General features: G+C 45.4%; 1 protein-coding gene across 4 annotated transcripts in view; it reads left to right on the top strand.

The window, feature by feature from the left end:
* The first annotated feature begins 4,590 nt into the window (after positions 1-4,590).
* Positions 4,591-21,574, top strand: part of MAP4K3 (mitogen-activated protein kinase kinase kinase kinase 3) — an 84,670-nt gene continuing 67,686 nt past the window's right edge. For 3 of the 4 annotated variants that reach the window (XM_065630665.1, XM_065630666.1, XM_065630664.1), the window contains exons 1-3: positions 4,591-4,835; positions 13,596-13,653; positions 16,680-16,770. In XM_065630665.1, the coding sequence (XP_065486737.1) occupies positions 4,722-4,835; positions 13,596-13,653; positions 16,680-16,770 (263 nt within the window). In that variant the 5' untranslated portion in view covers positions 4,591-4,721. The remainder of the gene's footprint in view (positions 4,836-13,595; positions 13,654-16,679; positions 16,771-21,574) is intronic. The other variant, XM_065630667.1, reaches the window with a different exon arrangement.

Raw genomic sequence — 21,574 nt, 5'->3', positions numbered from 1 at the left:
ATAATGCAAAATCATGGGCAGGAATCCTGCCTGCTTGGAACTGGCTATTGCTAACTCCTCCTAAGCAGCCCATGCCGGCCAGTGCAGTGCTGGCTGAGCCATGGAACTTGCAGTGAAGAGGAAAGGAGGGGGAAGATAGGCTGGACCTCATGCAGTCTTTACTTTTTGTAAGAGGAGGAAAGAAAAAAAAAAAAAAAGTAGTGCAGGGCTCTGGCTGGATTCCAGTTGCCACACGCTGCACCACTCCCCAAAGGGCCACAGTCTGGCAAACACCATGGACACTTCGTACATCTCTCCTGCAGCCACCGCTGCCCTGGGGCACCCTTTCCCTAAAATAAGGCATTTTTTTCCTTCTGGTTATTTGCAGAGCAAATGCCAGCATGAGCTGTCACTGGCACCTTGCTCTTCGGCATAACACCGCCAAGGTGGCTGCTTTAAAAGGCAGTCTTGGGCAGTGCAGCTGTTTACAGATAAACTAGGCATGCAGGGCAAAGGGGCTCATCCTGCGTGGGTGCCCCTCCTTGTGCTGGGTGCTGGGTGCTTGGGATGGTGCAGCTGGGCTTGCTCAGCTGAACAGGGAGCAACCAGCAAAAGGCATCCCAGAGCAGACGGGAGTCAATGTGGGATGCCACGGTGAAATGGTATTGAAGAGATACTGGCTGCGGTCAGGAGGGGCTGGGGGATGGACGGCTGCTCAGGGAGGTGTCGAAGACAGCATGGGAGAAGCCAAGTCTTCAGATTGTTGACATCATGCTGGAGAGATTTCGTTTTTTTCCGTGAAGCACAATGTAAAAGCCTTCTGTTTGAGGAGAGGGGGGAAAACATCCAGGCTGCACTGCTGCTTTTTTCCACTTTTGGAATCATCCCTAAAAGTTTGGGGCTTAGGCCTTCTCCCTGGTCATCAGGAGTGACTGCAACAGAAGTATGGGAATCGTGTACATGGGCCTCTCATTTCTGGAGCCAACTGTCTTCCTCCATGTCTGATTCCACTGAACCCAAGCAGGTACTCTGTGGTCCCTCTAAGGACATCCTTCCTCTCACAGCAGCTCCAGTGCCATCAGTGAAAGGGACCGGCTGGCCATTGGCCACATCTTCCCTCCACAGCACTGGGAAATGCAGCACCTCACGCTTTCATCTGGTATGGAAAGATGCCAGAGAGATGGGAAGATGTCTCCAACCATGGCAAATTGCATTGGCCTCACCTGGCTGGGGGCACCTGGAGCTGCCAACACATGCTGGCTGATAAGCCAGCACTCCTCCTTCAAGCAGTGACTGGGATTTAGGGCTGCAGAGCACAAAGTGGCATTTTGGCTCTAAGCAGCAGCAGGATGGATGGGTTGTGAGCACAGCGGGAAATAACACAGCATCCAGCTTCAGCGAGGTCTTTCTGTGGCTGTGGGGTGCCGCTGAGTATGGCTGGGGCTTGTGATCCCTGGAAGCACAGCAGTTACATGTCACAGCGAGTCCCTCACCATCACCAGAAGAACCCTTAAAGCAAGAGCATCAGCTGAACTGTCACAAAAAATTTTAACACCCAAGTGCAGTTTAATTGAATTTGTTTGACCTTTCCAAGCAGTGCTGAAGAGAAGCCCAGCCTGCCTCCCTGTAGCATACGGTTTGACTGTACTACTGTAGCCACGTCTAAGGAACAGGAAGAAAAAGAGAAAGTGGGAGAAGTCATCCCAAAGCTTGGGGAAGCAAACCATGCCCGATACCCATTAGATCCAACCTGTTTCTGAAGGCAGCAGAGGGCACACCTCTCAGCTTCGTCTCTCCTACCAAGGAGAAGGGACACAGACACTCCCAGAGAAACCTGTGGGTGTTTTTACAATAACAGAGAAAGCACAGGCAGCTACCATGAATAGAAAGCAGAATTTAATGGGAAAAATTACACTGCTTGCTTCATTCATAACCATTTCTACCCAAGCAGAACTTGGCAAGGATGTAACATGGAAAGAACTCTAACCCATTTTCTCTCTAATGAGATAAAAATGAAGTCTTACAGGCAAGAAGCAGGTGATGAGGTTATCGGTACTTCCCAGCAGGATGTCCGTTAGCCCTTCCGGGCAGAGCTCAAACTCCCTGGCATTTTCTTCCATAACTCAGAGCTGCTGCTACTCCTGAACTTGTCACAGAGCCCAGTCCCCTTGGATCAGCTTTTGGAGCATCTGTGGCAGCCCCATCCAGCTAATCTATGCTTGCTGCCTGTCCCAGCCATTCCACAGCAGAAGGTAGCACAGCATGCCCCAAAAACCTCGGTCATGCGCCAGGAAGAATCACAGCGGCCTGCATCTGATTCTGGCAGGTTTGAGACTGTTTTACTTGTGAGAGTAAAAATCATAAAAATGAAGCCAAGGACAGGGATGCATGGCCCAGGGTGGCTGGAGGGACAAATGTACCAACAGACACTATGCAATTTCACAGCCATCACTGATACACCTGCCAGAGCTCAATCCCCTCAGCTCCTTCTCTGCTCTGACAATCACACATATTGAAATAGGGCCATGCCCAGCTCCCCCTCCCCACACACCTTCTCAGTGGAGAGCCCCCATGCCAACATCCTTGGCAAGGCGGGCAGGGGCAGTGAGCGGACGCTGCATCCTTGTGTCCAAAGCCCCCCTTATCCCAATCTTTTTATCTCACCTATCAGCGTGGTGAGAAAAAGCTGTGCCTGTTCCACTGGCACAGAGCCCAACAGGTGCCCAAGGACCCACATGCTGCAGAGCCACACTCCAGGGGTTGCACATCTGGGAAGAGGGTTCCTATAGACGTCTGGTGCTTGTTACCCACAGAGAGAGGGTGGGGAGCACAGCCAAGGATGGAGGGCATGCACAACACTCCAAAAAGTCACAAAATAAGGGGAAACAGTCCCATGGATGAGGGGGAAGATGTTGCCCAGACAGGGTGCATTGGATGGGCACACACAGATGCTGCACAAGTGGCGCAGGGGGCACAGCACAGTGCAGATGCGTGGACATCCATAACGTGTGGTTCCTGTGCCTCACTGGGGAAGGACAGACACCCCACAGGAACTGGCAAGGGCCTCAGGAACTCCTGTGGGAGCTGGCACCAGAGGCTGCGGGTGACTGGGCAATGCTGGGATCCCAGCGGGTTCCAGTTTCGAGTGCCGCATTTCCATGCACCAAGGTGAGGGGAAGTGCCCTGTCTCAATCTACAGACCAGGGGCTGGGCGCTAGCGGAGAGGGATGGTGGTTCCCAGTGCACGGAGACAGCACAGGGGGGCCCTTGGGCTCTGGGTCCTGCAAGGGCCCCCGGCTGCGCGCCCGGAGGGGCTGGGTCTAAGGAGGTGTCCCCAGCTGCACGCAGAGGGGCTCGTGGATTACAGAATCACAGAATGTTAGGGATTGGAAGGGACCTCGAAAGATCATCCAGTCCAATCCCCCTGCCAGAGCAGGAACACCTAGGTGAGGTTACACAGGAAGGCGTCCAGGCGGGTTTTGAATGTCTCCAGAGAAGGAGAGTCCACAACCTCCCTGGGCAGCCTGTTCCAGTGTTCTGTCACCCTCACTGAGAAGAAGTTTCTTCTCAAATTTAAGTGGAACCTCTTGTGTTCCAGCTTGAACCCATTACCCCTTGTCTTACTGTTGGTTGTCACCGAGAAGAGCCTGGCTCCATCCTCGTGACACCCACCCTTTACATATTTATAAACATTGATGAGGTCACCCCTCAGTCTCCTCTCCTCCAAGCTAAAGAGCCCCAGCTCCCTCAGCCTTTCCTCATAAGGGAGATGCTCCACTCCCTTCATCATCTTTGTGGCCCTGCGCTGGACTCTCTCCAGCAGTTCCCTGTCCTTCTTGAACTGAGGGGCCCAGAACTGGACACAATATTCCAGATGAGGTCTCACCAGGGCAGAGTAGAGGGGAAGGAGATTTGCGGGAAGGGATTTGCGGGTCCTCAGCTGCATCCGCGGGCACGGGCGATGGATCGCGGTTCCCGTGCCAGGGGCTGTCTCTGTGGGGTCCCGGCTGCATGCTCGGGTGCTGTCTTTTGCGGGGAGGTCCCGGTGACCGCGCACGGGGACGGCTTTTTGGGTCTCCGGCTGCACGCACAGGGGCCAAACCGGGGGGAGTTCCGAGCCGGCAGCGCCGCTCACCCCTGCGGACGAGGCTGTCGAAGCAGGAGTCGATGTCCAGGGAGCGGCAGGTCCCCCACAGCCCGGCGTGCGTGGCGAAGAGCGGTCGGGCGCAGCTCAGCGGCGGAGCGGCAGGGGCGGCCGCAGGGGGCCCTCGCAAGCGCTGCCGGTGCCGCCGCGGGTCAGTCTCGAACCAGTGGTGCGTGCCGGGCACCGCCGCCAGCAGCCCCAGCGCACCCAAGTCCGGCGACACGCCCGCTGCCCCAGCACCCTGCGGGGCGGGGGCGAGGGGAGCTGCCCAGGGGCGGGGAAACCGGGCGGGACTCACCTCCCCCGCCCGCCAGAGCTCGCGTGAAAGGGACGGAGCGGGGCGGGGCAGCGCGGAGGGCGCATGCGCAGGAAGACTCTCCAGCCGGTGGCGGACTGCATAGGCCTGAGTCCCGCCGCGGGGGAGATAGGCCGGGCGGCGCCCGTTGCGCCTGCGCGGTGCGGCGGCGCGGCGCCATGTTGCGGGAGCGGGCCGGGGGCAGGCGGTGAGCGCTCCGGCGTTGGGTTCCCTCACCCTCTCCTTCATCCTCCCCTCCCCCGGCCCGGGCGGCCGCGGCCGATCGGCACCTCCTCCGGCACTATGAGCGGCGGTGGAGGTGGCGGGCGCGTGTGCGACCTGTCCCGGCGCAACCCCCAGGAGGACTTCGAGCTCATCCAGCGCATCGGCAGCGGCACCTACGGCGACGTCTACAAGGTAGACGCAGCCCCGCCGGCCGGGGGACAGGAGGTGGTGTCGTGTCTCTCCCCCTCCCACGGTGGTGGGTTCCGTTACCAAGCAACGGCCCCCCTACCCCCCCCCCCCCCCGCTCCATTAATCTTGAGGGGCCTCCGTTGCTAAGCGACGCCCCGGCCATGAGGGTCCTCCCGCCGCTGCGGGCAGCGAGGTCGTTCCCCGTCCCCCTCTCGAGCGGGGTCTGCCGGGTCGCACCGGCCCCGGTCCTGGTGGGGGCGGTGGGACGCCCGGCATGGCCGACCCCGGCTCCCCTCCGGAGGGACCCGGCCCCTCACGCCTGTCCTACGGCCAGCCCGTGCGAGGGGGCGAACACCGGGGGCCGCCATGGCGTTCGGGCCCTGCTGCCGGCGCGGGGCTGGCGGTGCGAGGCCGCGGCGCGCTCCGGGCCTCCTGCGGCCGCAGAGCCGCCCCGGGAGCCGGGTTTGCCGCTGCTGGGGGCCGACTTGGGCGTCTGTGTCACGGGCGGGGCTTGGGGGTCGGCTCCCCTCCAGAGCGGGACGGAGGGAGTGGGGGTACGGGAAGCGCACACTTGCTCGCTCGTTTCCAGCCCAAATGTCCCTTTAAATCGTGTGCCTGAAGGCGAGCAGGGCTGCTCATCGTGGCCGCTGCTCCCATCGCTGTCTTGGGTGGAAATATCAGTGTTTTGTGCTTGTGTCTCTGTCAAACGCAAGGCTGACCAGGCAGAGGGCAGACTGGGATGTCGTTAAGATCAGACGATCCTGTCATAACTTCAGAAACAGGAAAAGCAAAGCTAAAGCAACAGTAGCCGAACATAAGTTTGGCTTTTTGGGCTGTCTAGCATGCTTTGACATTTTTCTCTGCTCTGCAGCATATGTTGTTATTTGTGTGTCCAGCTGAACTCTTGCCTGATGGGACGTGTTAGCCTGTCCCTCAGGTAGGATGACACTGGTTGTTACTGCTCCTGTTTGCTGGGGAGTAGAGGGCAGCGCTTAAGTTTGTCCCGTCGCTTCCTGTTGGAAGCATCACTTTAACCGTGTGCTTTCCAAGTGTCTTCTGGTCTCTTTTTGTCATCACGGAGTGGGCGTGTGTGTTTAAGAAAACTTGTATTGGTAGACAGAACTGTAAGGAAATACTTAGAGCCATTCCACAATTTGAGATGAGCAAAACTGGTGCTGTTGCTGCCTTGTATTCTAAGTGAATGCACCGAGAATGAAGTCTTGTTTGGGTCGGGGTGGTTTTGGTTTAATCTCAGCTTGCTTAAATGTTATGAAAGTTTCAGGATCTAAATCCTGTTGTTACCATACTCTTAGTGTGCTAAGTCCTTGCTTTATTAATTAAATGAAAGAAGTTTTTTGTGGTGTTTTCCTCACCTTGCCAGATTTGAGTATTTGTGTACTAAGCCAATGTTTTAATTATCGAAGTCTACTTGCCTTATGCTCTGATTTTTTGTTTGTTTGTTTTTCTTTTTTTTCCTGCGAACTGTTATCTTGATGTGCTCAGCTCTATTTCTTTTGCAGTTTTTAACGGGCATATTGACTCTGTGATACCAATTGAATTATTTCAGTGCTCTGTAAATGATTTTGGTGGATGTGAATTAGCCAAGTCATCCGTGTTTATGGTTTAATTTTAAAGATGTTATCTCCAACCATAGAGTGAATATTTACATTTGCAATACCACTGTGCATCTAAAACCTGTTAAGTTTCATTGGATTTGCCAAGGTTTTCTCAATGATTATCATACTTATGTTGCAGTATCCTTCAGTTTGGTGCTCTGTGAGTGGCCAGTGTTTGGCACTGCCTGAAACTTTTTTCTTTGAGGCACAGGAAGTTCCCTTCTTTCTCAGAGTGGATTCGTGGATAGAAGACGATACATCAGGAACAGGTTACATTAGGCTGGTATTGTAATTCTCTCTTCTAGATGAGAGGTAGGTGCTTTCTGATTAGGTTGTGGACAATGTAGGGAAAATGAGACCTGCTTTTGTCCTGGATGGATTGTTGTCTGTTTTGTTTTGAGGAAGGGTCTTGTCCAAGGTGCCTTTAAAGTGGCGTATGAAAGTAGCCCCAAAATAATAATGAAAGCTGGTTACTTCTAATGTGACAGAGAAGGAGTAATATAGTGCTATGTATCATCCACGCATGAGCTTACTAGGGCTTTATCTTGAATTTGTGAGGAGTTTCATGAAGCCTCTTTCATTTGCTTCGTCCTTTGTCTGTAGGTGAACTTTGTGGTTGATGAAATAATTGTGTGAAGTTGAGATTCACCATGTGACGATGGTGCTCGTCAGTGGTGGGATTTCAGCAGAGTGGATACAAGCACTGGATGTACTTGGACAGCTTCAAACTGTTCTTTGTAAATTGTGGTTTCCCCTCATTAGCAGGGAGAGCCATGTAGGGAGGTGTTTCTGCTGTTGGTAGGTAGGGATTGTTGCCTTAATAAGATGACAGTCTTGTTATGTTGACATTATTGCTAACTGTTGACCTTTCTGTAACCTGCTTTCCTGGCAAAGTATTGAGCTGAAAGCAAAGCAGACAGGCATTTACTTCCTTGCTCCATTTTAGTTGAACTGAGCTACAACAGGCCATGGGTTAAATGTATGATTTATTTAAAAAAATAAATTGTATTAAAAAAAAAGCAGCAGAGTGTCTGCTCCGAAGATTTTTGAATTTGAAGTAGGAGTCTGTGGTGTGGACTGAAAACTCAACAGGAATGAGAATATGGGTCAGACTGATGTGATCCTGCTGCTATGAGTCCTGCTATTTAGCTGGTACCTGGAAATGTGCTAGTGCACCACAAATATGGATTGTTTGCTTGAACCAATATTTTGTAATTATCTGCCCTCCCACACGAGTTCAGCTTTCAAAGAGGCCTTGGAGAAGAGGATAATGACTGCAGGAAAGGTAATGGGTAACAACTAACTTGTTCATGCCCTTAGCTCTCTATCAAATATTCACAGTCAACAATAAGGTGTCTCTTCTAACTGGCACCAGTGCAAATTCATTACAGGAGATGAAGCTTCATCCGCTCCAAGGCCAAGACCTGCCCAACCAACCTAGAGGCCTTCTATGATGGAGTGACTGTATCAGTGGACAAGGGAAGAGCTATGGATCTTGTCTATCTGGACTTCTGTGAAGTCTTTGACATGGTCCCCGATAACATCCTTCTCTCTAAATTGGGGAGATATGGATTTGATGGGTAAACTGTTCAGTGGATGAGGAATTGACTGGATGGTCACAACCAGGTGGTACTGGTCAATGTCACATTGTCTGGATGGACACTAGTGATAAGTGGTGTCTCTCAGGGGCCCATACTGGGACCAGTACTATTTAATATGTTCATCAATGACATAGTGGGATCAAGTGTACCCTTAGCAAGTTTGCAGAAGACGCCAAGCTGAGTGGTGCTGTTGACCCATCTGAGGGATGGGATGCCATCCAGAGGGACCTGGACAAGCTTGAGAAGTGGAGCCATGCAAACCCTGTGAGGTTCAACAAGGCCAAGTGCAAGGTCCCTCACCTGGGTCAGGGCAACCCGCAGTATCAGTACAGACTGGGGGATGAAGGGATTGATTGAGAGCAGCCCTGCAAAGAAGGCCTTGTGAGTACTGGTGGATGAAAACCTCGACATGAACCAGTAATGTGCACTTGCAGCCCAGAAGGCAAATCATATCTTGGGCTGCATCAAAAGGATTGTGGCCAGCAGGTCAAGGGAGGTGATTCTGTCCCTCTGCTCTGCTCTGGTGAGATCCCACCTGGAGTCCTGTGTCCAGCTCTGGAGCCCTCAGTACAGGAAAGACATGGAGCTGTTGGAGAGGGGCCAGAGGAGGCCACAGAAATGATCAGAGGGCTGGAATAGCTCTGCTGTGAGGACAGGCTGAGAGAGCTGGGGTTGTTCAGCCTGGAGAAGAGAAGACTCCAGGGAGACCTTTTCAGTACCAAAAAGGGGCTTATGAGAAGGATGGGGAGAGACTTTTTAGCAGGGCCTGTTGTGATGGGACAAGGGGTAACGGTTTTAAACTGAAAGAGGGCAGATTTAGACTAGATACAAGGAAGAAATTTTTTCCAATGAGGGTGGTGAAACACTGGCCCAGGTTGCCCAGCGAGTTGGCTGATGCCCCATGGCTGGAAACATTCAAGGCCAGGCTGGACAAGGCTCTGAGCAACCTGATCTGGGTGAAGATGTCCCTGCTCCTTGCAGGGGGATTGGACCTTTAAAGGTCCCTTCCAACCATTCTGTGATCTGGGTTGCTTAGTTCTTGATGTATCCTAGGTGCATAAACACTGGACTTAAGACTGTTTTCAGTGAGGATCTGAAAGAGAGATGATGTTTGAGGTTTTTGTGGGTTGGTTGGTTGGTTTGTTTGCTTTAAATTTTAGTGAAATGATGTTGCCATATGGCTAAAATGTTAATATTACGAAGTTCTTATTAGAAGTTTAAGTAAAACACGGGACTTACACCTCTGGACAGGGAAACAGATTTTCTCATTTCAAGACTGCTAAAGTTAATGATGAAACTGAGTTACTACTTTGTCTGACAGTTGATGTGTCTGTAACAAAATACAGACAGATGATCTGCTAGTAATGCTGTTGTGGAATGGAGTATTCTTGAGTGTTGCATATCACATTTTCATTTGTATGGTTTTGTTTTCTATGTCTCAGTAAACTCGTCAAGTAATTTAGTTTAATCTAAAGTCTAGTTTAGAGACTGACAGCAAAATTGCTTTTTTGATTGCAGTTACGTGTCAGGAAAATTATTGAAATTTGCCTTCTGTTTCTGTCAAATATTCTTGTTCAACATGACACTTGCTAGAGAGAGTAAAAACTATAATAGTTTTACTGTTGTACAAGTAGTTTCTGTCTTTTGTGTTTCTGTATTTCACTGTTGTGAAAAATATAATTGTGTAGGGTGGCCAGCAAAGTGTAAAAGAGGAGTTACGGGTTTTTTGGTTGTGGAAAAGAGACAGTGTCCTGTCCTGCTTAGTTTCAGGAAATATTCCTAGAGTTAAGTGGGGTGGCTGATTAATTTAGTTTACTCTGTTTACTTCATGTCTCATTTAGAATGACTTCTCTGTGTCTTGGTATGAAATTGCCATTCTAATTGTCCCTGTTCCCAGGCCCTCTGTAATTTATGCCATTTGGGGGTGGGGGGGGCGGTTACAAGTGCTGCATGTGGTATTCTGACAGAGACAATATTAATAATAATAATTATTTTCCTGCTTGCCCCCGTCCTAATACCTTTGGTTTTGGTAGTAACTGCACAAAGATTTGAAGTGTATTCTGAGGCAATTGTAGGTCCATTTCTTTTGTTCATACAATTAGTTTATATCACAGTGTATCTTGGAAAAAAATAATTGTTTTAGGTTGGTAGAGGTTGAACTTCATTTGCCATCTGGCAGGTCATTCATCTAGTGTGAGTGAACCTTTCCAAAGATTTTCAGCATCTTACTAAAAGAAGGGCCTTTCTTTTACTTTCCCCTTTAATGAATTTCAGATAGTTGTGATAATTAGTGAGATTATCGTTCTTGCAAAGGTATCTGTTATACCATCTCTGTCTTATTTCAGTTTTCGATGTCATTTATTGCTTCAGTGAGTTAACAAATGAAGATACAGAACTCCGTAGGGTGCGCTTCGCTTGAGGTCTCATTTTAAAAAAGAAAAAGCCTGATTTTTCTGCTCCCTAGCCCTTTGGCATGGGTGTTGGTTTTGGTGAGGGAAGTCATGTATCTACCAGCTCAGCTGCTTCATGCTGAAACTCAGATTCTGTGGGTGTCTCTGGGGAACACTTAAGGACTGTTGTCAACTGTGTTTCAGAGTCTCTGGTTTCTGGTAGCACTGCTGGAAGAGAATGTGTCCAGAACAGATGAACCTGAGGAGTCTCCCATTTTGCAGTCCTGTGCACAAATCTCTTCTCTCTGTGTGTGTGCCCTTGCTCCTTCCTCCTGGGGTGGTCTAGTAAGGCATCAATTCTTCCACAGCTTTGCTGCTCTTCAAGTAATTGAAACTTGTGCCTTTCAGTTGTGTGGGTTTTGACAGGCATTTTAGTCTTCCTTCTTGATTGACCTTACAGCTGTTGAAGCTCCTTTTGGTGTTGCTAGGAATAAATGTCTATGTTTTGAAGGCTCTGTTTCAGCTTTAATCGCCTTTCGAAGCTTGTCAGGCAGGCAGAGAGGAGTGGATGTTCTGCCATCCTGTATTTACTGTGCTTAGTAAGTACCACAGGGTTTACTTTCTGTGACTGTCGTTTCTTTAACTAGGAATCCCTACCTTGTGTAGGGATTTTTGCCTTCGTTTCAGATCCTTTTGTTTAACATAACCTTTATCAAAGCATTGCTTTCTAAAATTGTAGCTGTTGTGTTTTGGTGTCATGCCTCCTACCAGAATGTGGAACCTAATTATTTTCAGCATAATTCTTGGTAATTCGGTTCCTGTTAATTACAGCTGTGACTTTGTAGGATGGGCTGAAGTGATAAACCAGCTCACTGTTGCCCAAGAGGGGTGATTCCCTACTCTGCTTCAGGCTGTCTTGCTGCTTATGGTGAGTTAGCTCTGGTGCTCAGAGCGATGCCTGGGCCAGCACAGTTGCTGACCTGGCAGAAAACGAACCAAAAAAAGAGAGGCAGGTGGGTTTCTGCTGGCTTGGAGACTCTAATCAGCTCCTGGGGCAGTTATGTGGGTTTGGGAGGGGCTGGAAGCAAGGAGCTTGGGAAGCCGTTTGGGTGCATTTTCCTGAAGAGAGGAGCTAATCCGAGTCAGGAAACGTGTCTGTGTCCTGGGACCAGTTGTCTGTGAAGTAGCAACTTGTTTAGGGATTGCTCATCTGCATTTTGTTCAATCATTCACATAGGAAGACGTAAAAACCAAAGGTGCCCTGTTGTTACTGTCTTCGACTTTGCTTTTTGGCTTGGTTTTTGTTGCAGCATTATACACTTTATATTACCAGCTTCTATTTGGAGGACAGATATAAACTAGGAAAGATGTTTACCTCCTTGGACCCTGGATTTTGTGTCTATACTGGTTCAGCTGCACAGACCTCTCCTGAATCTGCTGGTGTGGCATATCTTTAGGGCAGTGCTACACACTAGCCTTCCTCCTTCTTTTCCTTTCTTTCCTCTCCTTTTCTTTTCAGACACACACCATGCAGATCTCTTGCTCAGCTGGGTTTTCCTAGTAGAGCCCATCTGTGTACTGCCCTACCGTTGCTCTTTCCTTCTCTATTTCAAAGTAATAAGATCTTTCCAATCATGAGGGTTTTTGGTTAATGAATTTTTGTATAATGCGATAACAACAAAACCTGGATTTTCCCAGCTCTTATTTCTAGTGGGTAGCAGTGTTTTATGTAGCATTTTGTTCTGATGTCCTGTTGTTGTCACAGAGACACTAGTAATTATTTCCCTTTTAATTAGGTAGTGCTTCTCCAGTTTGACTTAGCAGTTGGTGTTGTGGTTTTTTTTTTTTTTTTTAGACTCTTCCCCAGGTATGTCAATTGAGATCTCTGGAAGAGTGTAATTATTCTAACCACTGGTAGAATGAGGATTTCTGTATGGTTTCCTATGGCAAACGTTGTATAAATGCTATGCGTGTTCAGTAAAGTGACTGTGTATAGATGCAGGCATTATAGGCCAATCTTTGCTTCTGGGAAGCCTGTGTAATGCATTCCCATTGACACAGTGAAATCTGCATGAGAAGGAATTAGTTGCTGGCTCCTGCTCATGGAAACAGGGATGGGAGGAAAAACTCTTGGCTTTTGCTGTTAACCTCATCATCTGCAAGGCTGAGAGCGAGAGCACTTACAGGGCAAGTGGAAACAAAAAAAAAGAATGTGTGTTTTTATGTGAGCCTCTTTGAAATTTTTGGTTGCATTTGCCAATTTGAAAATAGGGCCAAGAGGCATGCAGTGAAATAAGCCTCTTGTGGGAGGCTTGGCCGCGGTGACACGTGCTGCCGGGTACAGCGCCGGGTGCTCCCTGGGCCCTGCTTGTCTGCCCTGACATCTGTGTGCCTTACAGCAGCTTGGCCATCTATCGCAGGGGTTGGCTTGTTTATGGATTTTAATACAGAAGGATGGCATGGTTGAGGACTTGTGTAATTTAGGACTGTTGTATGGCAGTGCAAGGTTTCTTGAGCATAATTAAAGCTAGCTTCCTATCTCCCTACAAATCAGTAATGCGGTGGTGTTTGGTTGTGTATTTTGGTTTGTGTGTGTGGTGTTGTGTTGGTTTTGGTGTTTGTTTGTTTGGGTGGTGGTGGTGGTTGTGTGTGTGTGTTGGGGTTTTTGGTTGGTTGGTTGGTTGGTTTTTTAATAGCTTGTTTTGTTAGAAGATTGATCCAGGTGAGAACTTTTGTTGGAAGAGTTCTTCCTACAAACTTGTACTAGGGAGGAGCATGCTAGCTACAGAATTCTTACTGTTTGGTTCACTGTCATTAAGCCCAGACGTGGATTATTTAAAATAAGTGGTTTGGATCTAACAGTACTCAGTGATGCTTATCTAATGAAAATATATGCTGTAAGCCCAAAAAATAAATGCATGGTGTATTTGGAAAAGAAAAATCTAACCTTGCATGAAACATAAATACACAAGATGTTTTAATTTATTGGCTGCTCCTGAGGTTGGTTTTGCTTTATTTTTTTAAAGTGGTTTCACTGTTTTAGACCCTTGTGTATCTCAGTTGCTCTTTGTGTTGTCGGAGAATGGTGAGTGGAGAATGCAGGGCTAACTGCTGTGTTCTGCTGTCTAATATTTTTTCTTTTTTTTTTTTTCTTAGGCTAGAAACGTCAACACGGGTGAGCTAGCAGCAATTAAAGTAATAAAACTAGAACCAGGTAAGTGTTTCTTCACTGAAACAGGCTGCAGAAACGAAATATTTTCATGCTTAAGATACAATTACACAAAATCAATTGAGTCCACTTATTGAAGGAAGGGATAATTGTTGACTTTTAGTGTGGGACAAAAATATGCTTTTCAAAAAAGAATAACAAGCATGACAAGCAAGATGTGAGAGGAAAAAATGTAACTGGAGAACAGTTAAAGGAAAGCTGATTAAAATTTAAGTGAGAGTTGTGGTTTTTTGTCTTAAGTACTGTGTTTTCAACCCGCGTTATACAAAAACTGTATAGAACAAAAGAAATGAGGAAGCCAGCAAGTCAGAAAACAACTCAACCTGGTAGAAGTGTAGAGGGAGAAATAAAAAGAAGCAATGGTGTAATAATAGGTGAGCATTAGTATCCAGGAAATTAGTACATTTCCTGAAATTCTGTTGGAGACTCCGATTAAGACATTGTTGTATGCTAGATTTATGTTGTGATTTCACAAAGTACGTATACCCTACAGATCAGTTATCAGTCTGCAAGTGCTGTTCTCTTAATATGGCTAGACTTGTTGAACAAGAATACAGTAATCTGGGAGGCAAGATTTCCAGACTTTTTGTTTAATTTTTAACTGTTGATGTTCCATTTCTGGATTTAATGTTGGGGGGAATATTTGAAGTACTACCTGGTTTGATCCTTAAGGTCTATGTGGGCAAGAAGGGAAAGAAGTTACCAGTTTCTTCCACTTTTTTTTCTCTTAAAATTCTGGAAGTGGTTAGAAATTTTGTGTTTATATAATGCACACACATTTAAAATTCAAGACAGGACAGTATGTTACTATGTAGTTCCAGAAGTGTCTGTTCATCACACTTGTTTTATTCACTCTGAAAGTTGTGGTCTCGGATTATCTTGTCCAGTTCTGCTGCTTTGGCTTTTTCTGTCAGTTCCTGTTGCTGGAGCACTTGGCTGTGCATGATGGGGGTCACCAGTCCAGCCAAGACGAGTAGCCGTGCTGTGTCTCCCTATGGAACTGTAAAGATAAAACAGCGAAGGAGACTTGTGCAGTGGGGCAAGAACCATAGGACTCAGCAGACTCAGGTGATATCAGCCTTTAAAATAGATGGTCTTTTAGTAGGACTCAGAGAATCGTGCTGTGTGTGTTCTCTGAGCTGTGGATGGAGCCTGGGGGTTCACTGCCCTCATGATGTGCTGATAGGTGAACAACTGGCATCTTGCAGCTGAATCAAGTGTTTCTGGCAGCCTTTGGATACCCGATTGGTGCAGGGAGAATGTACTTTAGCTGCCCTCTCTTTGCTCAGCGAGCTCAGTTTCTCTGTGCAGTTGTCACATCCAGTTGCGGTAGAGGCTTCACTCAGAGCTTCAGACCGGCAGCGTCCACATCCCAGGACCATGGCACTGACTTTCTTTGCAAGTTTTGCAGAATAGGGGAAAGTGTGCAGACCGAAGGTTAATAATGTTTTAATGCTTACTCTAAAGCTTATGCTATTGTACTTTAACACCTGTCTGTATGTGAAAATAATTTCTTGTTTGCTCTTCAGTGTTTGCGTGTTTAAAGGTCTAGCCAGGATATGGAAAGCCATCAGCAACATACCATGGATAGCAGACAGTCTGTTGTGATGTTAACTTGCAGCTTGTGGTTTGAAGTTTGCTTTCAGTTAAACAAAATACATGTGAATATTGGATTTCTGGTTTAAAAAGTACCAAATGATTAGGTCACCAGTATGTCGATGTATTAGGAGAAACTTAAAACGTATTTTTCGTAGGTAATAGCTTGGCCAGTTCTATTGGAATTTGTTGTGTTACATTTGAAATTTATTAACAGCCATATTTGAGAAGTGATTTTGGGTTGCAACAATTGACAAATACAAGCTTGGTGTCTATATTCAACTTTTTAGACAATAGCTTTGACTTCTGGTTTAAAAGCTCTTGAAGTGTGCTACGGCAGTACAGTGAAAGGAGAATTTTGACATACTTTGAATTTTCCTGTTTTTTCAACTTGCATATAGAGTCTCTTAAGTATTCATGAAGTTAACTGGTTATTTTAGGCCTTCAGGCACCTTTTACCTATAAAGTCCTTGAAGTCAGTAAGAATGATGTGTTTTGTGAACTGCGTATGTCTAGTAGACAAACTTCAGAAGAACTTCTTTAGAAATAACCTACCAGACTATCTATAATTTGCCCTTATGACTTAAGAAATTTCAGAGGAGCCCCAGTGTAAGATACTGAACTGCAAAAGAGCATTTGACATGTCTGTCTTAAAAAAAAAAAAAAAGCTGCTCAATATCTGTTACCAACATTCTCTTACATCTTTATGTCTTTCTTGCCTTCTCTCTTTAACTTACCTACAAAATTCCTGCACAACACCCCAAACCAAAAACATCTCTATTTGGTTTTCAATTTTGTGTGTGTTGTGTTTTGTTTTGTTTTTTCCAATGTTCCCATCTGGTAAGAAACTTTTGTAGAAAGAGAGGGACAACCAATGTACCAAACAGTAAGACTCAGAGAGATGCTATGTCTGTCAGTGTTTTATCTGGATGTGAGTTTTGCACAGTCCATAAATTTACGTGCTTACCAAGTTTGCTGAAAAGTTGCAGCAGCAATGCACTATTGAATGGTTTTTTTACTCAGGAAAATGATCAAATGGGTGTTGGACATGCGGCCAAAAGTAGCAAAGTTTTGTCATGTTTTTAAGAACCTGGACTATTTGCAGGGCCTATGCACATGGACACAGCAGGGTCTTGGGGAAAATAGACTTTAGAAAGAGCTATGACCGATATCATAATAGTTATCAGCAGATGTGAGGTCCATCTGATCCAGAATGAAACTTCTTAAGGATATAGTTACTTATTGCTAAACCCTGCTGATAAATACTGATTTACAGCTGTTTTATATGTCTTTGAAACTGGCAGATAATGAGCTTAATTACTCAAAATGTTTATTTTATAAACATGTTCTTAAAGTCTAGTTGAGATCTAAGTATCAGCCAGGCCAGTGAAAATATTCATTCCTCTGCTTTTCAGGAGAAGATTTTGCTGTTGTGCAGCAGGAAATCATTATGATGAAAGACTGTAAACATCCAAACATTGTTGCTTATTTTGGCAGCTATCTCAGGTACAGTTTGTTTCTTTTACCCACTTAAAATACCTCTCTATATCCTTGTAAAGAACAGGTATGTAAGGTGACTTAGACAAAACATAATTTACCAAATGAGTGTCATCCACTAATATATTATTTTTTCACATTTACCTTAAAATCTGTTCTGTTTACTACGGTGTCTCTCTCTAAATAATGTTTCTTCTAGCAAAATCTCTCAGTGAACATGTAGTCATGTTCCCTTGGAACTGAGTTGTCTTTTAAAAGCTTTGAATTTAATACATAAATGGAAAATGAAGAAGTATGACAAGTATGAAGCAAGAGTGTGTGTATGTAGTATCTCTTAAATCTGTTTCAGTAAAATGTCTCTTAAATTTGCAAAACTTTGGGAAGTATAAATATTGCGTAATACAGATAGAGTTCTCAGAAATGTTCTGATTTAACTGGTGTTGGCATGTAAAATTGTCTGAGAACTCAAAATTTAATGTTATGAGGCAATAAGGAGGAAAAACATTGGTGTGTGGTGTTTTTTCCTTTCTGAAGAGTAGTAGTGCTATGTTAAGCCTTAAGGACAATTTCATACTGAAGTACCTGAGAGTGTAAACTGTGCAGCCTTTAAAAAGCTAGCTGGTGATTTGTGGTTTGGGTTTGCTTTGAAATCTGAAAAATGATCAATATTTTAGCACTTTTAATCTCTGCTTTTTATTGTTTAGGACACTTAATGTAGTATATGTAAATTATTCTGTCTGATTATTTTTTCGTGTAATTCCTTTTGTAAGGTATTATGCTTGCTTGTTACAAGTAAACTCGTACTCCATACAAAGTCTCAGTATTGAGAAAATTGATGGCAAGTTCCTAATAAAGTTTGCTATTATTCTTTTTAATACATCCTGACAGATGTTTTATGCTAGATATAGTGGTTGCTCTATTCAAGACTAGACCCTTTAATGCTGGCTTTGTGAACCCGGTGTTTTCATAACTTTAGGCGTGTCATGCCATGTAATAGAAAACTCTAAAAAGGCTCTGAAAAGTCATAAAGCCTCTGCCGTAAAGAGCATCTTGTTTCTTTCAGGTATTCACATATGTTCTGTCTGTTTGGGGACAATATAGGCAGGACATGGTGGCCCTGTGTGTTGTGAAGGTTTTTAGACCCTGTTCATAATGCAAATACACCAAGCTGAGTTACTCATACGTGTACTGGACCTCAGCAACTCCAGCTGAAATTGCCCATAGTGGCTGTCTGCTGCAGCCAAAAGCTTTTCAGCAGTATATGCCAGGTGCTTTTGGATTAGGGGTGGGAAGATACAGGTGGTATTTTCACATGAAAGATCTTGGTACATGAAAGCCTTTCAACAAAAAAATTACCATCTTTGAAGCAGGAATATATGACAGAATGTGGTTCTTACATTTGGAGTGCATCTTCTTCTTTTAAAAGTACTTTCGAATTTGACCAAATTATCTTCTGAAATACTGCATTTCTTTCATTCTAGATCAGCTAGAGCTTTGGAAATCCCAGTTTCTGTTTCTTTTCTAGCCAGCAGTGTCTGGCTTGGTGCATGTTAGCAGTACTACAGAAGAGCTAACATATGTTCCCTGGCTTGCTTGGCCGTCGTTGAGCATTCCTTGTCTTGCTCTGGGTGAGCTGGGGCAGGATGTTGAAATGGCACGTGTGGGCTGCTTTTGGGTGCTCCTGGTAACCTTGATGCTGAACGTCTACATAGTTGGAGCAAACTGAAATTAAATGAGTTGAGTGTGCCAGAACTTGGAGGCAGTGCTGTGGGAGAGATAAAGTCCTGGCAATAAATGCTAGAGAAGAAGAGGTCTCATGTAGAAGCTCAGCTGACTAATGCTGTCCTGAGGAGTTTCTTCTCCCTGCCTCTTGTATTCAGTGTCCTGAATACCTCTGGATGCTTGGCGAAACCATGTTTTATCACTGGTGGGGCTCATTGCATCTTTCTGAGTATGAGTATCTCGTTAGCTTTTGTCTGATGAGTGAAAGTATTGCATGAAAGTCAATAGAATCTTTGTTTTGAATTATGTTTGCTTTATCGTAATTTCAAAGGTCTGGAGTGGGAAAGCTAGTCACAATAGTATTTCATAGACATAGTTTAGCATGGAGCATGAAGGAAGACTCCAAGAGCAAATATATTTTCAGAATAAGATAAAGTGGAGATTCACTGAGAGTGTGAGAATGAAGAGGAAAGCAAGCGGTTGACTATCCCATCAGACAAACACCATCTGCACACTGCACTGAGCAAGGCTGGAGTGTGTGACTGTGTGCTGCTTGCATTATTATGGATACATGTGCAGGAGGAGGTCAAACCCTGAATATAGAATCAACAAGCCACGCTGTTCTGGCATCCGATGTCTTGAAGGGTGCTTGGTAGCCTGAATGCTTTTTTTAACACCAAGCTGGTCTGTAAGCTGCCTTATGCACAACTGTGTGCATATAGATAGAGTGTGTGTACATGTATGGGCTTTGTTCTCCAAACTAAGAGTGTCTGCACTTTGGTTTTGAATGTTTAAGGTTAATTTGAAGTTAACCTAAATTGTGCATTCCTTCTACTGTGTGGTACTGGCAAGCTTTTTCTGGTGCATGAACAGTCAATTCTTAACACTACTGCATACCTAAAAGTCATGTTAAAATTTTCTTTAGAATTTGTGGATTTACTAGTCTGTTTGAGAGGAACTTACAGATTTTCTGGTGGTAAATTTGGCAAGGGATCTTGTAATCTCCTAAAAGGCAGTATTTGGAAGCTCCATGTTATGGTGACTAAGCTGCTTAAATGGATGTTGCATATTCTGAAAGTTGTGTGGCAGGAACCACATAGTGTCCTACCCTCCTGTCACACCTTCTTAATCTTCCTCCCAACCTCAAAGCCTGCCTTTGTTTGGGAAGAGAGCACCTTTTTGTATGTTGAGGTGTCTTCCGCGGCACGCAATTACTTAGTTTGTACCTGTCTGCAGTATTGGGAAGGAGGCTGTGCTGATGTTTTTCTTGATTTCTGACATTGTCTGGTGTGCTCCACAAACCTGGAAGTCATTGTTATAAACCTTTTCAGAAGACAGATTTAGAAGAAAGAAGTAAGTGAGGAATGGCAGAGGGGAGGGCTGGATTTCTGCTGTGCTGTTGCAGTTATCCCAGGCTGTTTCTCTAACATATATGAACTTGTGACCAGAATGTGATGGTTCCATTTGTGTTTGTTTCTGGAGGTGAGATGGTTTGTGTTGTAGAAGTGCTGATAAATGTATGCAGTTGTCTTACCAGCTGCTGCTTTGAACTAGTCATAGTGGGAACAGATTGTTCAGTATAAGTAATAAAAAGTTGTTTCTCATGAGTTTTTAAGATTTCATGTGAAAACACTGTGAACAAATCTAGTGTTGTATTCAATATTCTTTAAATTTTTTAGATTGAAATGGTGCCTCTTCTCATGATGCTGTATTAAGGCCGGGGATGCTTTTTCTTTAAAAAACAGTTTTCCTCTTGTCTCAGAGTATCAAAATACACCTTTGTAGACCCAGAATTAAATTTTGGCAAATATACTATATAATTTGCCACTCTTGTGCTTTTGCTTGGTCCCCTCCCCTCTCTTTGGTGTAGGGCTTCTTTTTTGTCTGGGCAATTGAAGCCTTTGAGGCCTCTCATTGTCTGACCTTTTGTTTTCTATAGTGTCTTTCAATGCTAAGAACAATAAGAAAAATACCATTAACCTAAATTTGGCACTTATCAGTATATTGTTCCCCATGCTTTTCTTCTGTTTACCTATGGATTTTTCAGACAGTCACATCAGTCACATTTTTACCTTGCTGTTACCCTAGGTGTTAAGTTGCAGACACTAAATGGTTCTGTTGATCCTGGCTGTTTTGTTTGCTGTGCTTGCCATATGCTCTGCAGACACACACAACTGTATACCCTGTTCCTGTTGATGACATGGATCTTTACTTATCTCAAAGCACTTAGGCACAGTAATAAAAGGCTAGATAGTGAATTAGAAATGGAATCTCCTCTTCTGATCCTCTTATGTTTTTTGGGTTTTTTTGTTTTGGTTTGGTTTTTTTTGTTGGTTTTTTTTTTCCTGTTCTGTGGGATTTTTCCACACTGGGAAGTTAATGCCCAGTAGGCAAAGGTGTGATTTTTACAGCACTTTTCTACTCCGTGTCTCTTTGCAGGTGCTCTGCTGCTGTCCAAAGGCTGCTGGGGTTGTCCTGACTTTTTCCCACTTCCACACTGATGCTGCTGTTGGCATCAAATGAGATGCAGCCACATGGGAAAGAGTGGCTTTCACGAGCCCGGTGCCCCCAAAAGTGTCTCTGTCTGAGTCCTGCATCATTGTGGGGAATAAACAAGGCACTTGCAGATGTCTGTCTCTTCAGTGCTGCTTTCTCACTCATGTTCCCCTGCTGCCATTGCTAATTCTGGTTGCTTTCACTGGTAGTCAGATTGCTTCTGTGTATGACTTTCAATGGAAAGCCTTCATATTATTTCAAGCAATGCTTTAATTAACCCCATTGGATGTATGCAGTTAACAGCCAGGGCCTCCTGTTGCTTTAAGCCTCTGTAATGCCTCAAAAATACCTTTCCCACCACTAGAGGAAGCAGCCAGGGCGTAGCTTTGAGGACCATGTGGATTATGGACATAAAAAGGGAGGAGATCCAAGAAAGAAGTTCTTCCTTGGAAGAGTAGCTATTCTAGCTTTTATCTACTGGTGAGAAATACTTGGAATTTTCAGCTTGGGCAATAAGCTCAGCACTTACACCATTGCCTTGCAAAACATGTCCACAAATGTTGGCATTGCCCACAGGAGTGTCTCGGCTGTTTTT

The sequence above is a fragment of the Caloenas nicobarica genome, chromosome 3 (genome assembly GCF_036013445.1).
Source record: "Caloenas nicobarica isolate bCalNic1 chromosome 3, bCalNic1.hap1, whole genome shotgun sequence".
NCBI lineage: Eukaryota > Metazoa > Chordata > Aves > Columbiformes > Columbidae > Caloenas > Caloenas nicobarica.
This window is presented reverse-complemented; position numbering and strand designations above follow the sequence as displayed.